This window comes from Staurois parvus, unplaced genomic scaffold (genome assembly GCF_062004578.1).
Source record: "Staurois parvus isolate SC_StPar_1 unplaced genomic scaffold, SC_StPar_1.0 ptg000395l, whole genome shotgun sequence".
Taxonomy (NCBI): Eukaryota; Metazoa; Chordata; class Amphibia; order Anura; family Ranidae; genus Staurois; species Staurois parvus.
The window spans coordinates 2,413,944-2,428,327 of NW_028318191.1; the positions used below are offsets into that span (position 1 = coordinate 2,413,944).

General features: G+C 42.0%; 1 protein-coding gene across 2 annotated transcripts in view; it reads right to left on the minus strand.

The window, feature by feature from the left end:
* Positions 1 to 2,121: 2,121 nt before the first annotated feature.
* Positions 2,122 to 14,384, minus strand: part of NUCKS1 (nuclear casein kinase and cyclin dependent kinase substrate 1) — a 37,313-nt gene continuing 25,050 nt past the window's right edge. The window contains exons 6-9 of one of the 2 annotated variants that reach the window (XM_089686368.1): positions 13,897 to 14,049; positions 8,900 to 9,001; positions 6,447 to 6,593; positions 2,122 to 3,798 (exon numbers count right to left, since the gene is read on the minus strand). In XM_089686368.1, the coding sequence (XP_089542494.1) occupies positions 3,590 to 3,798; positions 6,447 to 6,593; positions 8,900 to 9,001; positions 13,897 to 14,049 (611 nt within the window). In that variant the 3' untranslated portion in view covers positions 2,122 to 3,589. The remainder of the gene's footprint in view (positions 3,799 to 6,446; positions 6,594 to 8,899; positions 9,002 to 13,896; positions 14,050 to 14,384) is intronic. The other variant, XM_089686369.1, reaches the window with a different exon arrangement.

Here is a 14,384-nt window from a genome sequence, read left to right on the forward strand (position 1 = left end):
ACCACCAAAAACATTCATGATTAATGTTACAGGCGGCATAACATTCTCCATGGCTTCTGCAGACCCTTTCACATGCTCAGAGTGAACCTGCTCTCATCTGTGAAAAGGCCGCTAGTTCTGGTGTTAAATGGAAAATGCCAGTCGAGCTCTATGGTGCCAAGCAGTGAGGACAGAGCCCACTAGAGGACGTTGAACCCTCAGGCCACCCTCATGAAGTCTGTTTGATTGGTCAGAGACAGTCACACCAGGTGCCTGCTGGAGGTTGATTTGTAGGGCTCTAGCAGTGCTCATCCTGTTCCTCACACAAAGGAGCAGATACTGGTCCTGGGTTAAGGACCTTCTATGGCCCTGTCCAGCTCTCCTAGATTAATTGCCTGTCTCCTGGAATCTCTATGCTCGAGACTGTGCTGAGAGACACAGCAAACCTTCTGGTAAAGGCACTTATTGTGACATCCTGGACTGCCTGTGCAACCACTGAAGGGTGCAGGTATCACCTCATGCTACCAATAGTGACACCGACCCTAACCAAAACTAGTGAAAAAAACCAGTCAGAAAAAGAGGCGTAGGGAAAGAAAAAAAATAAAGTCAGTAACCTCAACCTATGAAACCATTCCTGTTTTTTTTTTGGGGGGGGGGGGGGGGGAGTTATCTCATTGTTGCTCATCAAGTTTACCTGTTAATTTCATTAACAAAGCAGCAGAAACTGATTAACAACCCCCTCTGCTACTTAACTGACCAGATCAATATTCCAGTTTAATTGACTTGATGCTCTACTCTGATTAAAAAGCGTTCCTTTAATTTTTTTTTTTTGAGCAGTGTATACAAATAAATAACACTGACCAGCCACTTTACTAGGTATACCTGTTCAACGGCTTGGTAACAAATTGCAAATTAGCCAATCACATGGCAGAAGTGCGTTCAGGCATCTAGATGTGGTAAAGACAACTTAAGTTGAAACCAAGGGAATGGGGGGGGGGGGGGGGTTTAAGCGGCATTGCACAAAAACTGCTGCTCTGCTTGGATTTTCATGCACAACCATCCCTAATGAAATCTAGACTCAGGCCAGGCAACATTTTTCCAATCTTCTAATGTCCAATTTTGGTGAGCCTGTGCAAATTGCCTCCGTTTCTTGTTCTTAGCCGACAGGAGTGGCACCTAGTGTGGTCGTCTGCTGTTATAGCTTATCTACTTCGAGGTTTGACGGGTTGAGCGTTCAGAGATAGTATTCTGCATACGTTTGTTGTAATGAGTGGTTGAGTTAATGTTGCCTTGCTATCATCTTGAACCAGTTTATCCATCCTCCAATGACCTCAAGGCTGGATATTTTCCTTTTCCTGACCACTCTCTAAACCCTAGAGAAAACTAATCCCCTTCCTTCCCCATTCTGATTGATTCTCAGTGCTCACAGCCAATTCCTGTGAGCACTGACTGCTGTGTTCTGGCAGAGGGGTAGTCCCCTTGTCAGAACACAATAGCTCAGTGGGGAGACCTCTGTACTAACATTGCATAGACAGTACAGCAAGTGCCTCAGTATTCCTTCAGCATGCAAAGAAACAAAAAACTGCCCACCAGTGTGTACCAGGCTTAAAAACTCTAGAAAGGGTCATGGACTGGCCTAGTTGTGTCCATTCCTCCTGTAGGCAGCAATATAACCCAAAAGGTGAAAGACTGCCTGTATCCTTCACTTTTTTTAATTTTGTGTAAACTCCAGTGACTTGATTTCCCAGCCAAACACTTTAATCTCTAAATTATTTCAAAAGGCAACACTTGCAGCTATCATCTCCCCAGTTATTTAAATATGCTGAAAAATTAGAAGGCAAAAAGCATCACAAGACTACCACCCCATACCCCACCCTATCATGCTGCCAGTGTACTAGTATCCCATAGACATAACAGTTACAGGAGAATTCACAGAAAGTGGGAATGCAGATCATGATCTAACCGCTGGTTTGAAGGTCCCAAGTAACCTGCATGCCATTTAAACATGGCCCCTCCAAGCAAATTGTTTATAGAGCTGACCTTTATGCTCTTAATCGCCACAAAGAAATACTGCATTATTAGATTTAATTTCTTATTTAGTTGTACATTATATTTAACACAATTAAAAGAGGAGACTTGTGGTAACCATTAACTTTCAATTTTATCAAATGGCTTCCAACAAAGTTACAAGTTTGCTTACATCAGTTATTCTGACAGTTTTCAGTCTTTATATACAAAATCCTCAGTCAATATCTTCATTGATGACATTGCTAAAGCATGTGACTAGAGAACAACCAGGTGTGCAGAAAGGGCCAATATTAAACACTTAAAAGGCCTGCAAGAAATCAGCCCTGTACTGCAGAGCTGTAAAAAGCATAATTTAAGCCCTCCAAAAACACATTTCAGCCTGCCAGTTCTTGGATGGGGTGGATACATCAGTTTTATTATCAAGCAAAAAAGTTTTCCACATGTACAAAAACTAAATCAATCTTGTAAGAAATGCAGGGTTCTTTTCACTTCCTGTAGAAAGCACAGCTACCCCCCTGTGTAAACTGCTAGTCCCATGCATTTATCATATAATAGAGATGAACAAAAGGCAGACATATCTGAAGTCCAGCCTGTGTGATAACCATGATGTCTTGAACAAAGCGACAAGGAAGTGTTTTATTAGCAGGTTACCAGTTTAAGTCCTAGATTAAGACAACTAATGCAGCAACTACTTTCAAAGGACTGGTAAGCTGAAATATATAAAAACTGTTTTTGGGTTTAGATATGTTTAAAAAAAGGGATTTTTTTTTTTTTTTTTTTAAACACACCCAGCTGAAGTAGAGGGTTATACATGTTTGATAAAGAGAATATCATGGAATTTTAAAGTACCCTTGTCCCAAAAAGGGGGGCACATTCATGTGAGAAGTGAATTACAATTTTACAGCAAACTTAAGGTTTTCTGAGATAAATGGAACTTTTCATACTTTTAAACCCCACTGTGCAACAAAAAGGTCAAATAGCACACCGAGCCCCATTACAAAGGATGGAATTTAGTTACCAAATTAGTGCAAACTGGAAGACAAAGCACACACTGTTGCACAAATGGTATATGTGACAAAGAACTACTATATGAATGGTCAGAAGAATGATCAATTTTAGTTGGTGAGCCTTCTATTTGTAAAAGGGAAAAAAAACAACATGTAAGTTACTATATACCAAATCTTTCAGATTTTTATAACCAAACTGAGGGCTTTGATTAGCCAGTATTGTAAGAGCAAGAGACAAGAAGGGGAAAAACACACAAGACAAACATCTTAGTAATGCAGACATAGTAAAAATGTGCATGGCTTTATTCAAAACAGGTGATGGAACCACCAAATGACCACCCCATAAAATGGTATCACCTTCGGCTGGATTAAAAAAAAAAAATTAAAGAGGAAAAATAAGCGCATATGATGCTCTTAAAACAAAATCAAGACAGTTGGAGGTGAATAAGTCAAGCAATAGCCTCATGTTCTATACCCCATCTGTCTTTTTGTACTTTTGGTTTTTTTGTTTTTTTTTAATAAAATCTCCCCCATTGCCCTCACAGCCTCCCCCCAACCCTCCCAAAACACAAGGTTTAGTCTTCTGTAGACTGAGCTTCTTCATCTGATGCTTCTTCGTCAGATTTCTCTGGCTGAGGGCTTGCAGCTTTCTTCTCCGGTGGTGGTGTCTCTGGTTCATCGTCGTCTTCTTCCTCTTCAGGTTTAGGTGATGGAGACTTCTCCTTCGATGCCTTTGAGGCCGCAGGTCGGCTCTTTCCTTTGGCCTTTGCTGGACTGGGGGTTACTGGAAACAAATTTATTTTTTTCTTCATTTTAGGGGATTTTAATGTCTAGACAATGTAATTTTTTTTTTTTCCCTTACATTTAAAAAAGGGTGCCAACCTCAATTCCTAAATAAAAATCAAGGGAAACCGCCACTTGAGTGTAAACACACACTTAAAAAATATAAAAGGGTGCTACACATACTAGAGACTCAGCGTCTAATGTCAAATGTGTATAAGTAGGCAAAATAAGAAAAAAAAAATAATCAACCAAAATTCAAAAGAAATAAGTTCATCACAAATAGTCCATGCAATAACTCCTCGTAGACTTTGTGCACCATGTCCTCAAAACCAGTGACTGATCACAGGATTATCCAACATGTGAGGCAAGGTTAGCAACTTACAAGATCCACATAATAAGCACATCACATTCCTCAATAACGAACAAGATAAGAAGCAGCTGTCAAGCCTCTCATGGATATTATCTCATAGGTGGGATAACACATACACTCAGAAAGGGATGTCTATAGTGTAGAATATTTATTTTTTTGAATAAAAAAAATAAGAGCCATTACACTCACATTCAATTATGTCAGCGGCACAAACAAGAAAGCATGAGATGGGATCAAACCACTGCTCACAATGCCCAAGCCGGCGTGCATTCTACGCGATCTCCCAAAAATGCATTGAGACACGGCAGTCGCTGTCACTTCCGGTGGGTTGGATTTGGCCCGTGTAACTCACACCAGTTCGGGCATTGTAAGCAGCGGTGCCTGGTGTTTGACCCCGTCCCACGCTGTGTTTGTGCTCCTGGCACAACTGAATGTGCATGTATCGGCTTTCATATTTGACTCAAGAATATACACTATATTACCAAAAGTATTTGGAACACCTGAATCCAATGACCCAGAGAGGTGTCCTATCACCTGCATGGCCACATGTGTATAAAATAAAGTACCTAGGCATCGCAGTCTGCATGCATGTGAAAGAATAGGTCACTCTCAGGAGCTCAATGAATTCAAGCGTGATAGGTTGCCACCTGTGCAATAAGTCCATCCGTGACATTTCCTTGCTACTAAATATTCCACGGTCAGCTATTGGTACTATAACAAAGTGGAAGCAACTGGGAACAGCAGCAACTCAGCCACAAAGTGCTAGGCCACGTAAAATGACAGCAGGGTCAGCACATGCTGGAGCACACAGTGCGCAGAAGTCACCAACTGTCAGCAGAGTCAATAACTAGATCTCTAAACTTTGTGACACCTTCAGATTAGCACAACAGTGCCTAGAGAGCTTCATGAAATGAGTTTCCATGGCCAAGCAGCTGCATCCAAGCCTTACATCACCAAGTGTAATGAAAAGCATCGGATGCTGTGGTATAAAAGCACACCACCACTGGACTCTAGAACAGTGGAGACGTGTTCTCTGGAGTAACAAATAACGCATCTGGTTTGGCAGTTGCTAGGAGAACGGTACTTACCGGACAGCACTATGCCAAAATGTAAAGTTTGGTGGAGGGCGGATTATGGTGTGGGGTTGTTTTTCAGGGGTTGTGCTTGGCCACTTAGTTCCAGTGAAGGGAGCCATTAAGGTGTCAGCATACAAAGACATTTTGGACAATTTCACGTTCCCAATTTTGTGAGAACAGTTTAGGAAGGGCCCCTTCCTGTTCCGGCATGACTGCTCAGCGGCGCACAAAGCAAGGTCCATAAAGACATGGATGATCAAGTTTGGGATGGAGGAACTTGACTGGCCTATACCAGATAAAACACCTTTTGGATGAATTAGAGCAGAGAAAGCGAGCCAGGCCTTCTCGTCTGACCTCACAAATGCGCTTCTGAAAGAATGGTTAAACATTCCCATAGACACTCCTAAACCTTGTGGACAGCCTTTCTATAAGAGTTGAAGCTGTTATAGCTGCAATGGGTGGGCCAACTCAATAATGAACCCTACGGACTAAGACTGGGATGCCATTAAAGTTCATGTGCGTGTAAAGGGAGGTGTCCCAATCCTTTTGTCAAAATAGTGTACTACACTACATCCCTTTCTCTTTGAGTGTATGTGTTGTTATCCCACCTATGAGAGAATCAAGTACGTTGCCAACCTTGCCACATGTGGTGGATCAAGGGAGTTTATCTTTAGAAGGATCATCTATCACTGCTTTTGGGAACACCGCACAATCTGAGGGTTATTGCATGGACTATTTGCGTTATGGAAATTTCTGTTGAATTCTGGATAGTTGTATATTATAATATAGGGAAAGTTTACATTTTTTGGCTGATTATACTATTTGACATTAGAGGCTATAGCTATCACAGTCACTAGCAACCTTCATAATTTCATTTGAATGTAATTTTAAAACACGTTAAAAAGAAAGATTTCTCCTAGCTCTCAAGTCAGTGGGTGAACTGCAATACATTGCACATGAGTGCACATTGGCAAGGCAGCCTTGAGGTTCAATTTCTTGTGCTTAACTTTAGCACCTCTAGTTCTGTGTGTAATTTATATCTATATATCTATCTCTCTCTCACATTAACTAGGCACTATGCAGTCTGTTGGATGGAAAAATGTTATGTAGGTTTGTGATTCACATTGACGTGAACATGCAGCTTAACTCATTCATTGGGAAAGCCATTTTATATGGAACATGTGCTATAGACTCAACACTTACCTGTAGCCTTTAGCCGGGGCTTGGGTACTTTTTTCTCTCTCTTCTCAGGTTTAGATTTTTTCACCACTTTTTTCTTTTTCTTTGATCGACCATAATCACTGTCGTCGTCATCTTCAACCATGAAATCCTCATCACTCCCAGAATCTCCTAGACATGTATAAAATAATCTAGTGAATATAACCGACCAAATAACCAAAAAAGGCGATTTCCACTGATCAAGTTATTTGGTGTGCCTTATGGGGAAAAAGGGGGAAGGGGGAAAAAAAAAAAAAAGAAGAGGGAAGGGGGAAAAAAAAAAAGAAGGAAGGGGAAAAAAAAAAGAAGAGGGAAGGGGGAAAAAAAAAGGAAGAGGGAAGGGGAAAAAAAAAGGAAGAGGGAAGGGGAAAAAAAAAAAGAAGAGGGAAGGGGGAAAAAAAAAAAGAAGAGGGAAGGGGAAAATAAGAAGAGGGAAGGGGAAAATAAAAAGAAGAGGGAAGGGGGAAAAAAAAAGAAGAGGGAAGGGGGAAAAAAAAAAGAAGAGGGAAGGGGGAAAAAAAAAAGAAGAGGGAAGGGGGAAAAAAAGAAGAGGGAAGGGGAAAAAAAAAAGGGAAGGGGAAAAAAGGGAGAGAAAGGGAAGAGTTGGGACAGTACAATAGCCAGATAGACTAGCCAATTCATTATGCAAAAAAAGGACAGTTACTGTGCAGGGACCAGATGACATCAAATTTATGCATTTCATTATAGTACAAAAAAAAAAAATGTAGGTATGCTTCTTAAATTAAATAGTGGATTCATAAAATAGACACTTCACTTTTCAGTTTTGTCATACTGCAGCCCGATACTACACAGTCCTTTCAATTCATTTTTCCCCCCCATTAAAATACACTCATGATAAAGTGAAAACAGAATTTAAGAATGGTCTGAATATATTAATAAAAAACTGAAATCACATTGATTTAAGTATTCAGACCCTTTCCAACAACACATTAAATTTAACCCAGGTCCCTCCCATTTCTCTTGATCGTTGCTGAGAGGTTTCTACACCTTGATTAAAGTCCACCTGTGGTAAATTAAATTTATTGGACATGATTTGGAAAGGGGTGCACACCTCTATAAAAGGCTTCACAGCTGACAGTGCATGCTGTATCACAGTAAAAGCTATGAGGTCAAAGGAATTGCCTGCAGAGCTCAGAGACAGGATCATTGCAAGGCACAAATCTGAGGAAGGCTGCAAAAAAATAAAACAAAAAAAAAACCATTTCTGCTGCACTGAAGCTCCCAAGAGTACAGTGGCCTCCATAATTCTCAAATAGAAGTTTGGCACAACCAGGACTGGACCTTGTGGCCCAACTTGGCAAGCGGGGGGAGTAGGGCCGTAGTAAGATAAAAAAAAAAAAAAAAAAAAAAAAAAAAAGTGGTCTCCAGGGAAGAGAAGATTTTAAAAAGACCTCTGTTGAAGGCTAGGTGAGTCAGATGTCCTTTTGATGGGGCATCAGCATTCCAGCATCCTAAAGCTGAATTTCAGGTATGATTTTTGCATGTCACATTGGTCCAGCTTGAATCAATTTGCGCATATAAATGCCATACCTATGGGACTGCTGTGGAAGCAGGTAGTCATTGTAGTAGTTGCCAGTTATAGCCACTGTCTTCTGGTCTGCCCAGCGGCTGACCTGCTGCATTGTAACCACAGGTCACTCGTTTGGCACAGGCACCAGAGAACACATTGCATTTTTCTTAACCACTTCCAGTCCAAGGTTAGTTTATAAACTATCCTCAGACAGGAACAGTGATAGCACAGTCATCGCTGCAGCAATAGAGATAGCCTCTTGCAGCCCCAGCGATTTTCTACAAAGTAAAAGTAATCCAATCGTCTAATGAGCCACTGGGTTACTTTTACAGGTGGCAGAAGGGGGTCCCACCCTCCCTCCCACCGTTCCTTTGCAGGGCTCTCATGCGAATCGGGGAGCCAGGCAAGGAAACATCAGGCTCTTGGCACACAGTGAGAGGGACGGGTGTCGTACCTCCCACTGTGTGACATCAGAAACAGGAAGAAACGAGGATTTAGTCACTTCCATTTCCTTTGTTTACCTGGCCAGTGATGGCCAGGAAAGCAGCCGATCACACTGATCGGGTGCAGTAGAATGCAAAGGACCCCCCATCGCTCCATAAAGAGGACCTGTTATGTCCCATGCTATTACAAGGGATATCATTTATCCCTTTTAATTGCAATAAAAAAAAAAATTGTTTGTAGCTTGGAATCATAAAGCAACAGACATCTTACAATTGCTTAAGGATCTACACTATTTGACAGAATAAAGTCACAGCAGCTGATCAGTAGAATCCAAAAGAACTTTACCCATAACTTCCTGATAAATAATGTACTTTAGCAAGATACATACATTCCACATTAAAGTGGTTCTTCAGTCCTGCAAAATACAGAAACTGCTGACTTTAATAAAAAGAAGGACACTCACCTGGCCAGGGATCCAGCGCTGTCCTCGCCTGTGTCAGTTCACCAGTCTTCAGATTCCTGGTGCCAGCATCTTTGGTGTGGGAAGCCGACCGATTCCTTGAGGCTGAGGAGGGGGGTGGGGAGATGGGTGAAAGAGGCAGAAAATTAGAAATCCCTTTTGGGTGACGTTCCACTTCAATTATGGTACCAAAATTAGTGTACTATGAATTGCCTCCATCATTGCTCCCGTTTCTTCTTCCCTGAAGCTGCCGCTGCCATTTTGCTGAAGCCCAGAGCCCCCTGAGCAGCAGTAAAATGTTGAGACGGTCAGCAGATTGGCCTAATCATTTTCAGATTTTAAACAGTATAGGCACTTATTTTCAATGTTTTATTAGCGATACCTGCAAAAGGGGCCAGCCTGAAGTGATCTAGCAGGACTTTTTACCGACACCAAGTTCCACTTAAAAGTGGTTCTAAAGGCTGATCATTTTACACCTTCATGAACTCAACAATGCTGCCATTAATCATAGCCAGTGGCAAGGGGGAGGGGCCAGAAGCCCTAGCAGGGGACTTGATAAGAGAAGGATTAGGGCTGCTCTGAAAAGCCATTGTACAGAGCAGATAATTATGACAGGTTTGTGATTTAAAAAAAAACAAAAAAAAAACCTCAAGCCTTTAGAACCACTTTAATAGGAAAAACACTGAGAAGGTGTGCTAATTCTTACAGTATATGGCAGATCTACCGTAAGTAAACCACCATTTAACAAATTCACACATTTCTGGGCCAGGAACCAAGAACAAATCCAGCCTGCATAGTGGAATACTGCAAACAGGTGTAATGCAAAAAAGTGTGTACAGCTGTAGGAGCTAGTAGAAGGTAGTACACATTGCATCAGTAAATGCTTAAACCCTTCACGCCAACGTAACAAATATGCAGCCTCACAGAACTGGGCTTTTTTCCGTGGTGCTGCATGTTTGCATACCTGTCTTTGTGCTGGGAGCGCGCCGCACAGTGCGCTCCCAGCACAAAGACTGGGACTTCTGATTCTGGGTCACATGAGCGCTGAGAACCCCCCTTGGTTCTTTTTCTCTGAATGGAGATACATTGCATCTCTATCTCCCTGCAGAGAGAAATTTTATATATATAGTTCCATACCAGATTTAGTGTTTGGGTCAAGGTCGGGTCAAAGGTCAAATTTTTATTTTCTTTTTAATTGATATCAAGTGTGTTTTAGGCAAAAAACAAAAGCACACTATTTTTTCTGGGCTGTAGTACAGATGCAAACAAACACACAAATGGTATCGTTGCGATCAAGAGCTGGAAAACTTATTTGGGTTAGTCTTTGGTGGTAGGTTATGGTAGTAACAAGAAACATAGCTAACAATTTTTTTTACCATTTTGGGCCAGTTTTCCTTTGATAATAAAAATTCAGGAGATATCCATTACCATTTACCACCAAATGAAGGCCCTATTTGTGCTGAAAAAACAAGCTATAAAGTGAAGGAAATAAGTATCTGATCCCCTGCCGATTTTGAATGTTTGCCCACTAACATAGAAATGATCGGTTTAAAAAAATCGAATGGTAGGTGTATTGTAACAGACATGTATTTCTTTTGAATTTTTTTGTTGCTATTCTAACAAATTATGCACTCATTTGCATGTTCATGAGGGAAAGTATTTGATCCCCTTCAAAAAACATGACTTAGGACTTGGTGGCAAATCCCTTCTTGGCAATCACAGAGGTCAGAAGTTTCCTGTAGTTGGCCACCAGGTTTGCACACATCTCAGGAGGGATTTTGGCCCACTCCACTTGGTAAATCCTCTCCAAGTCATTAAGGTTTGGTGGCTGACATTTGGCAACTCGAACTTTCAGCTCCCTCCACAGATTTTAAAATCGGCTTAAGGTCTTGAGACTGGCTAGGCCACTTCAGGACCTTAATGTGTTTCTTCTTGAGCCATGCCTTTGTTGCCTTGGCCGTATGTTTTGGGTCATTGTCATGCTGGAACACCCACCCACGACCCATTTTCAATGTCCTGGCTGAGGGAAGAAGGTTCTCACCCAAGATTAAACGGTACATTGCCCTGTCCATCGTCCCTTTGATGTGGTACAGTTGTCCTGTCCCCTTAGCAGAAAAACACCCCCAAAGCAGAATATTTCCACCACCATGTTTGACAGTTGGGATGGTGTTCTTGGGGTCATAGGCAGCATTCCTCCTCCTCCAAACACGGCGAGTTGAGGCCAAAGAGCTTGATTTTGGTCTCATCTGACCACAACACTTTCAACCAGTCCTCGATCATTCAGATGTTCAGTGGCAAACTTCAGACGGCCCTGGACATGTGCTTTCTTGAGCAGAGGGACCTTGCGGGCACTGCAGGATTTCAATCCTTGTCGGTGTAGTGTGTTACCAATTGTTTTCTTGGTGACTGTGGTCCCAGCTGCCTGGAGATCATTGACAAGATCCTCACGTGTAGCTCTTGGATGATTCCTCACTGTTCTCATGATCATTGACACTCCACGAGGTGAGATCTTGCATGGTGCACCAAACCTTGGGAGACTGACAGCTGTGTTTCTTCCATTTGCGAATGATTGCACCAACTGTGGAGAGTTTGGAATCTGATGGTTTGATTGCTCCTGTGGACAGGTCTTTTATATACAGGTAACAAAATGAGATTAGAAGCAGACTCTTAAAGGAAGTACTGCTAATTTCAGCTTGTTACCTGTATGAAAGATGCCTGGTAGCCAGAAATCCTGCTGAATGATAGGGGATCAAATACTTATTTCCCTCATGAACATGCAAATCAGTGCATCATTTGTTAGACATGCATTTCTCTTGAATTTTTTGTTGCTATTCTGTCTCTCAGTGTTACAATACACCTACCATTCAATTTTTAGACTGATCACAGCATCAGGTGTTTTAACCAGTGTTAATTTTTACACCAAAATTTCATAGTTTTAACCAGTCTCTGATTTTAGTTATAGTCACATTTTTGTCAAATAAAATCTAATGCTTTTAGTTTAACTGTAAAAACAAAAAATAAACCTTTAGAATCACTTTAAAAAATAAACATGCATATACCTACCTGCTGTGTACAGCGATTTTGCACAGAGGAGCCCAGATCCTCCTCTTTTAGAGTCCCCCACAGGCTCTCCTAGCCCCTCCCTCCTGTTGGGTGCCCCCACAGCAAGCAGCTTGCTATGGGGGCACCCGCTGGTCCGTATATCCAGTCACACATGAAGCCACAGCCCAGCCCCCCCCCTCCTCGTTATTAGCTCACTGGCTGTGATTGACAGCAGTGGGAGCCAATGGCTCCTGCCTCAGCCACTGAGGAGAGGGAGTCACGGGATAGCCGAGATTCCAGTGCACATCTCTGGATTGAGGGGGGGCCTAGGTGATTAGGGGGGGCTGCTGCACACCGGTTTTTTACCTTCATACATAGAATCCATGAAGGTAAAAAACCTTGAGCCTTTAGAACCCCTTTAAGCATTTCTCTAGAATACCCCAACTCATACCCCTGGAGTAAAAAATCTAACACTTATGGTATTAAGGTTTTAACATGGACTACAAAAAAAACAAAAATACACAAACACAGATTTAGGCTGCAAATGGGGATGGGGAAGTAAGTGGGAGTGCACAGGGAAGAGCACTGGACAGTCTGGGGAGGCTGTTTTACAGTGCCAAGCACTGCTACCTTGCTGGGAGGGGAAAATGCATGTCACATAAGGACCAATACAAATTAATCCGAGAGTTCCTTCTCTATGGTTTGCAGCATTGTTCCAGAACTCCCAGGCAGCAGGCAAGCAGAAAGAGGGAGCCTGTCATCTCTCAGCCAATACATCTTGCCGATAGAAATCGGGGGATTAGAGCTTTAACAGACAGGCGGAGCTCCAAAGAAAGCACAAGTTCAGGTGGGTAACACTCCTCCCTCGCTAGACAGCATGGAGCTTGCAGAACGCCACCTAAATCGATATTCCTCCAGCATTAATCCTTACCACTGTAAAAAAATAGCAGTGGAGAGCAATGTGAAAGGCATCCCCCAGTGGTGGGGTAGAACCTGGTGTTTTAGATTAAGGCACAGATAAGGGACAGTGCCTGAAGGTCACAATACAGGCAAGACCAGAAATTAGCAGGACTGAGGGGGGGGGGGGGGGGGGGGCATCCAACCTACCACGACGTTAGCAAAAAGAAAAAAAAATATATATATATATGTATATATATATATATATATATATATATATAAAATGGAAATAAGTTTGGAATAGGAGGGGTTATTCTTGTTTGCCAGTACCCATTCCACCTGCAGATGGCAGTAGAGCCTGAAAGTATCCAAATTCATGTGCCCCTCAAAAGGACAGCAAAAGGAGGTTTTTCTCTCCCAAAAGGACACCTTTAGTCCCAGCGCTCTTTTGCAAGTTTAAAAGGCGACTGTGTGACTGGAGTAGCTTGAAGCCTAAACATAATAAATTAGGAAAGCATCAGCTAGGGTAGTTTCCAGGGTAAGAGCTAGATACTCCAGGTGATGTGTGTCCACATCAATTCCACACCTTTCAATTTTTCTTCATGATCTCGTATCGCTCTAAAGTGAAGTAATCCATGAACGGAAGGCACAACAGGGCCTTTTTAGAGGCCTGTAGCACAGACCACGGGGGAGATGGATATGTGAAGTTGCATCACGTGAAGCCGGGGGCCAACATTTCTTCTACACAAGTGAAAACCAGGTAGGGCAGAAAACACTTTAGAGGAGGAAGGGTTCTGTGTAGATGCCGTTAATTGTGTATATTTGGAAAAAAAAAAAAAACCCCCACACACACACACGTAAAGGACACACCTAAACATTTAGCTTTGTGGGAATCCTAGAGGATTAGACAACAGTAAACATAACTGGTCAAGTAAACAAAACATAAGAGGACAGAACCCAAAGTGGGACTCATGGGACAATTTTGTCCTTTTTAGGTGCATCTATTTCTTATAAAGTTGATGCCTTGGTCCACTTTTATACACAGCAGTGCTCAAACTCACTTTCCAAAAACGGTGCTTCCTCTTCATCCTCCTGCTCTTCATCCTCACTTCCTTCATCACCCATCAGCATCTCTCTCTGCTTGGAAGCAGCTTTAGATGCAGCTTGTCTTTGTTGGCGTACATTTTTACGTTCTCTCTCATCATCACTGTCACCTAAAACAAAGCGTGGAACCTCAATAAAAAGGATACTCGAGTATCAGCACACACACACACAAAAAAAAAAAAAATAAAGCTTTTACGATATAAAGAAAAAAAAAACCCACACCACCTAATTTATAGAGTCCAGAGTTCATAGCATCTGGTTTTAGAGAAAACTAGGAACTCTGACTTACCTGTGAATTCTATATCCAAGTACAGTAGAGGCTATAGGAACTTCAATAGATTATGGGTTATATATGCTGTTACCTTCGGGTGAATTGGACGCTGGCAATGCTTTGCCGAGTAGGCTTGATACTAAAAAAAAGCCAAGAAAACCCCAGACATCTCTA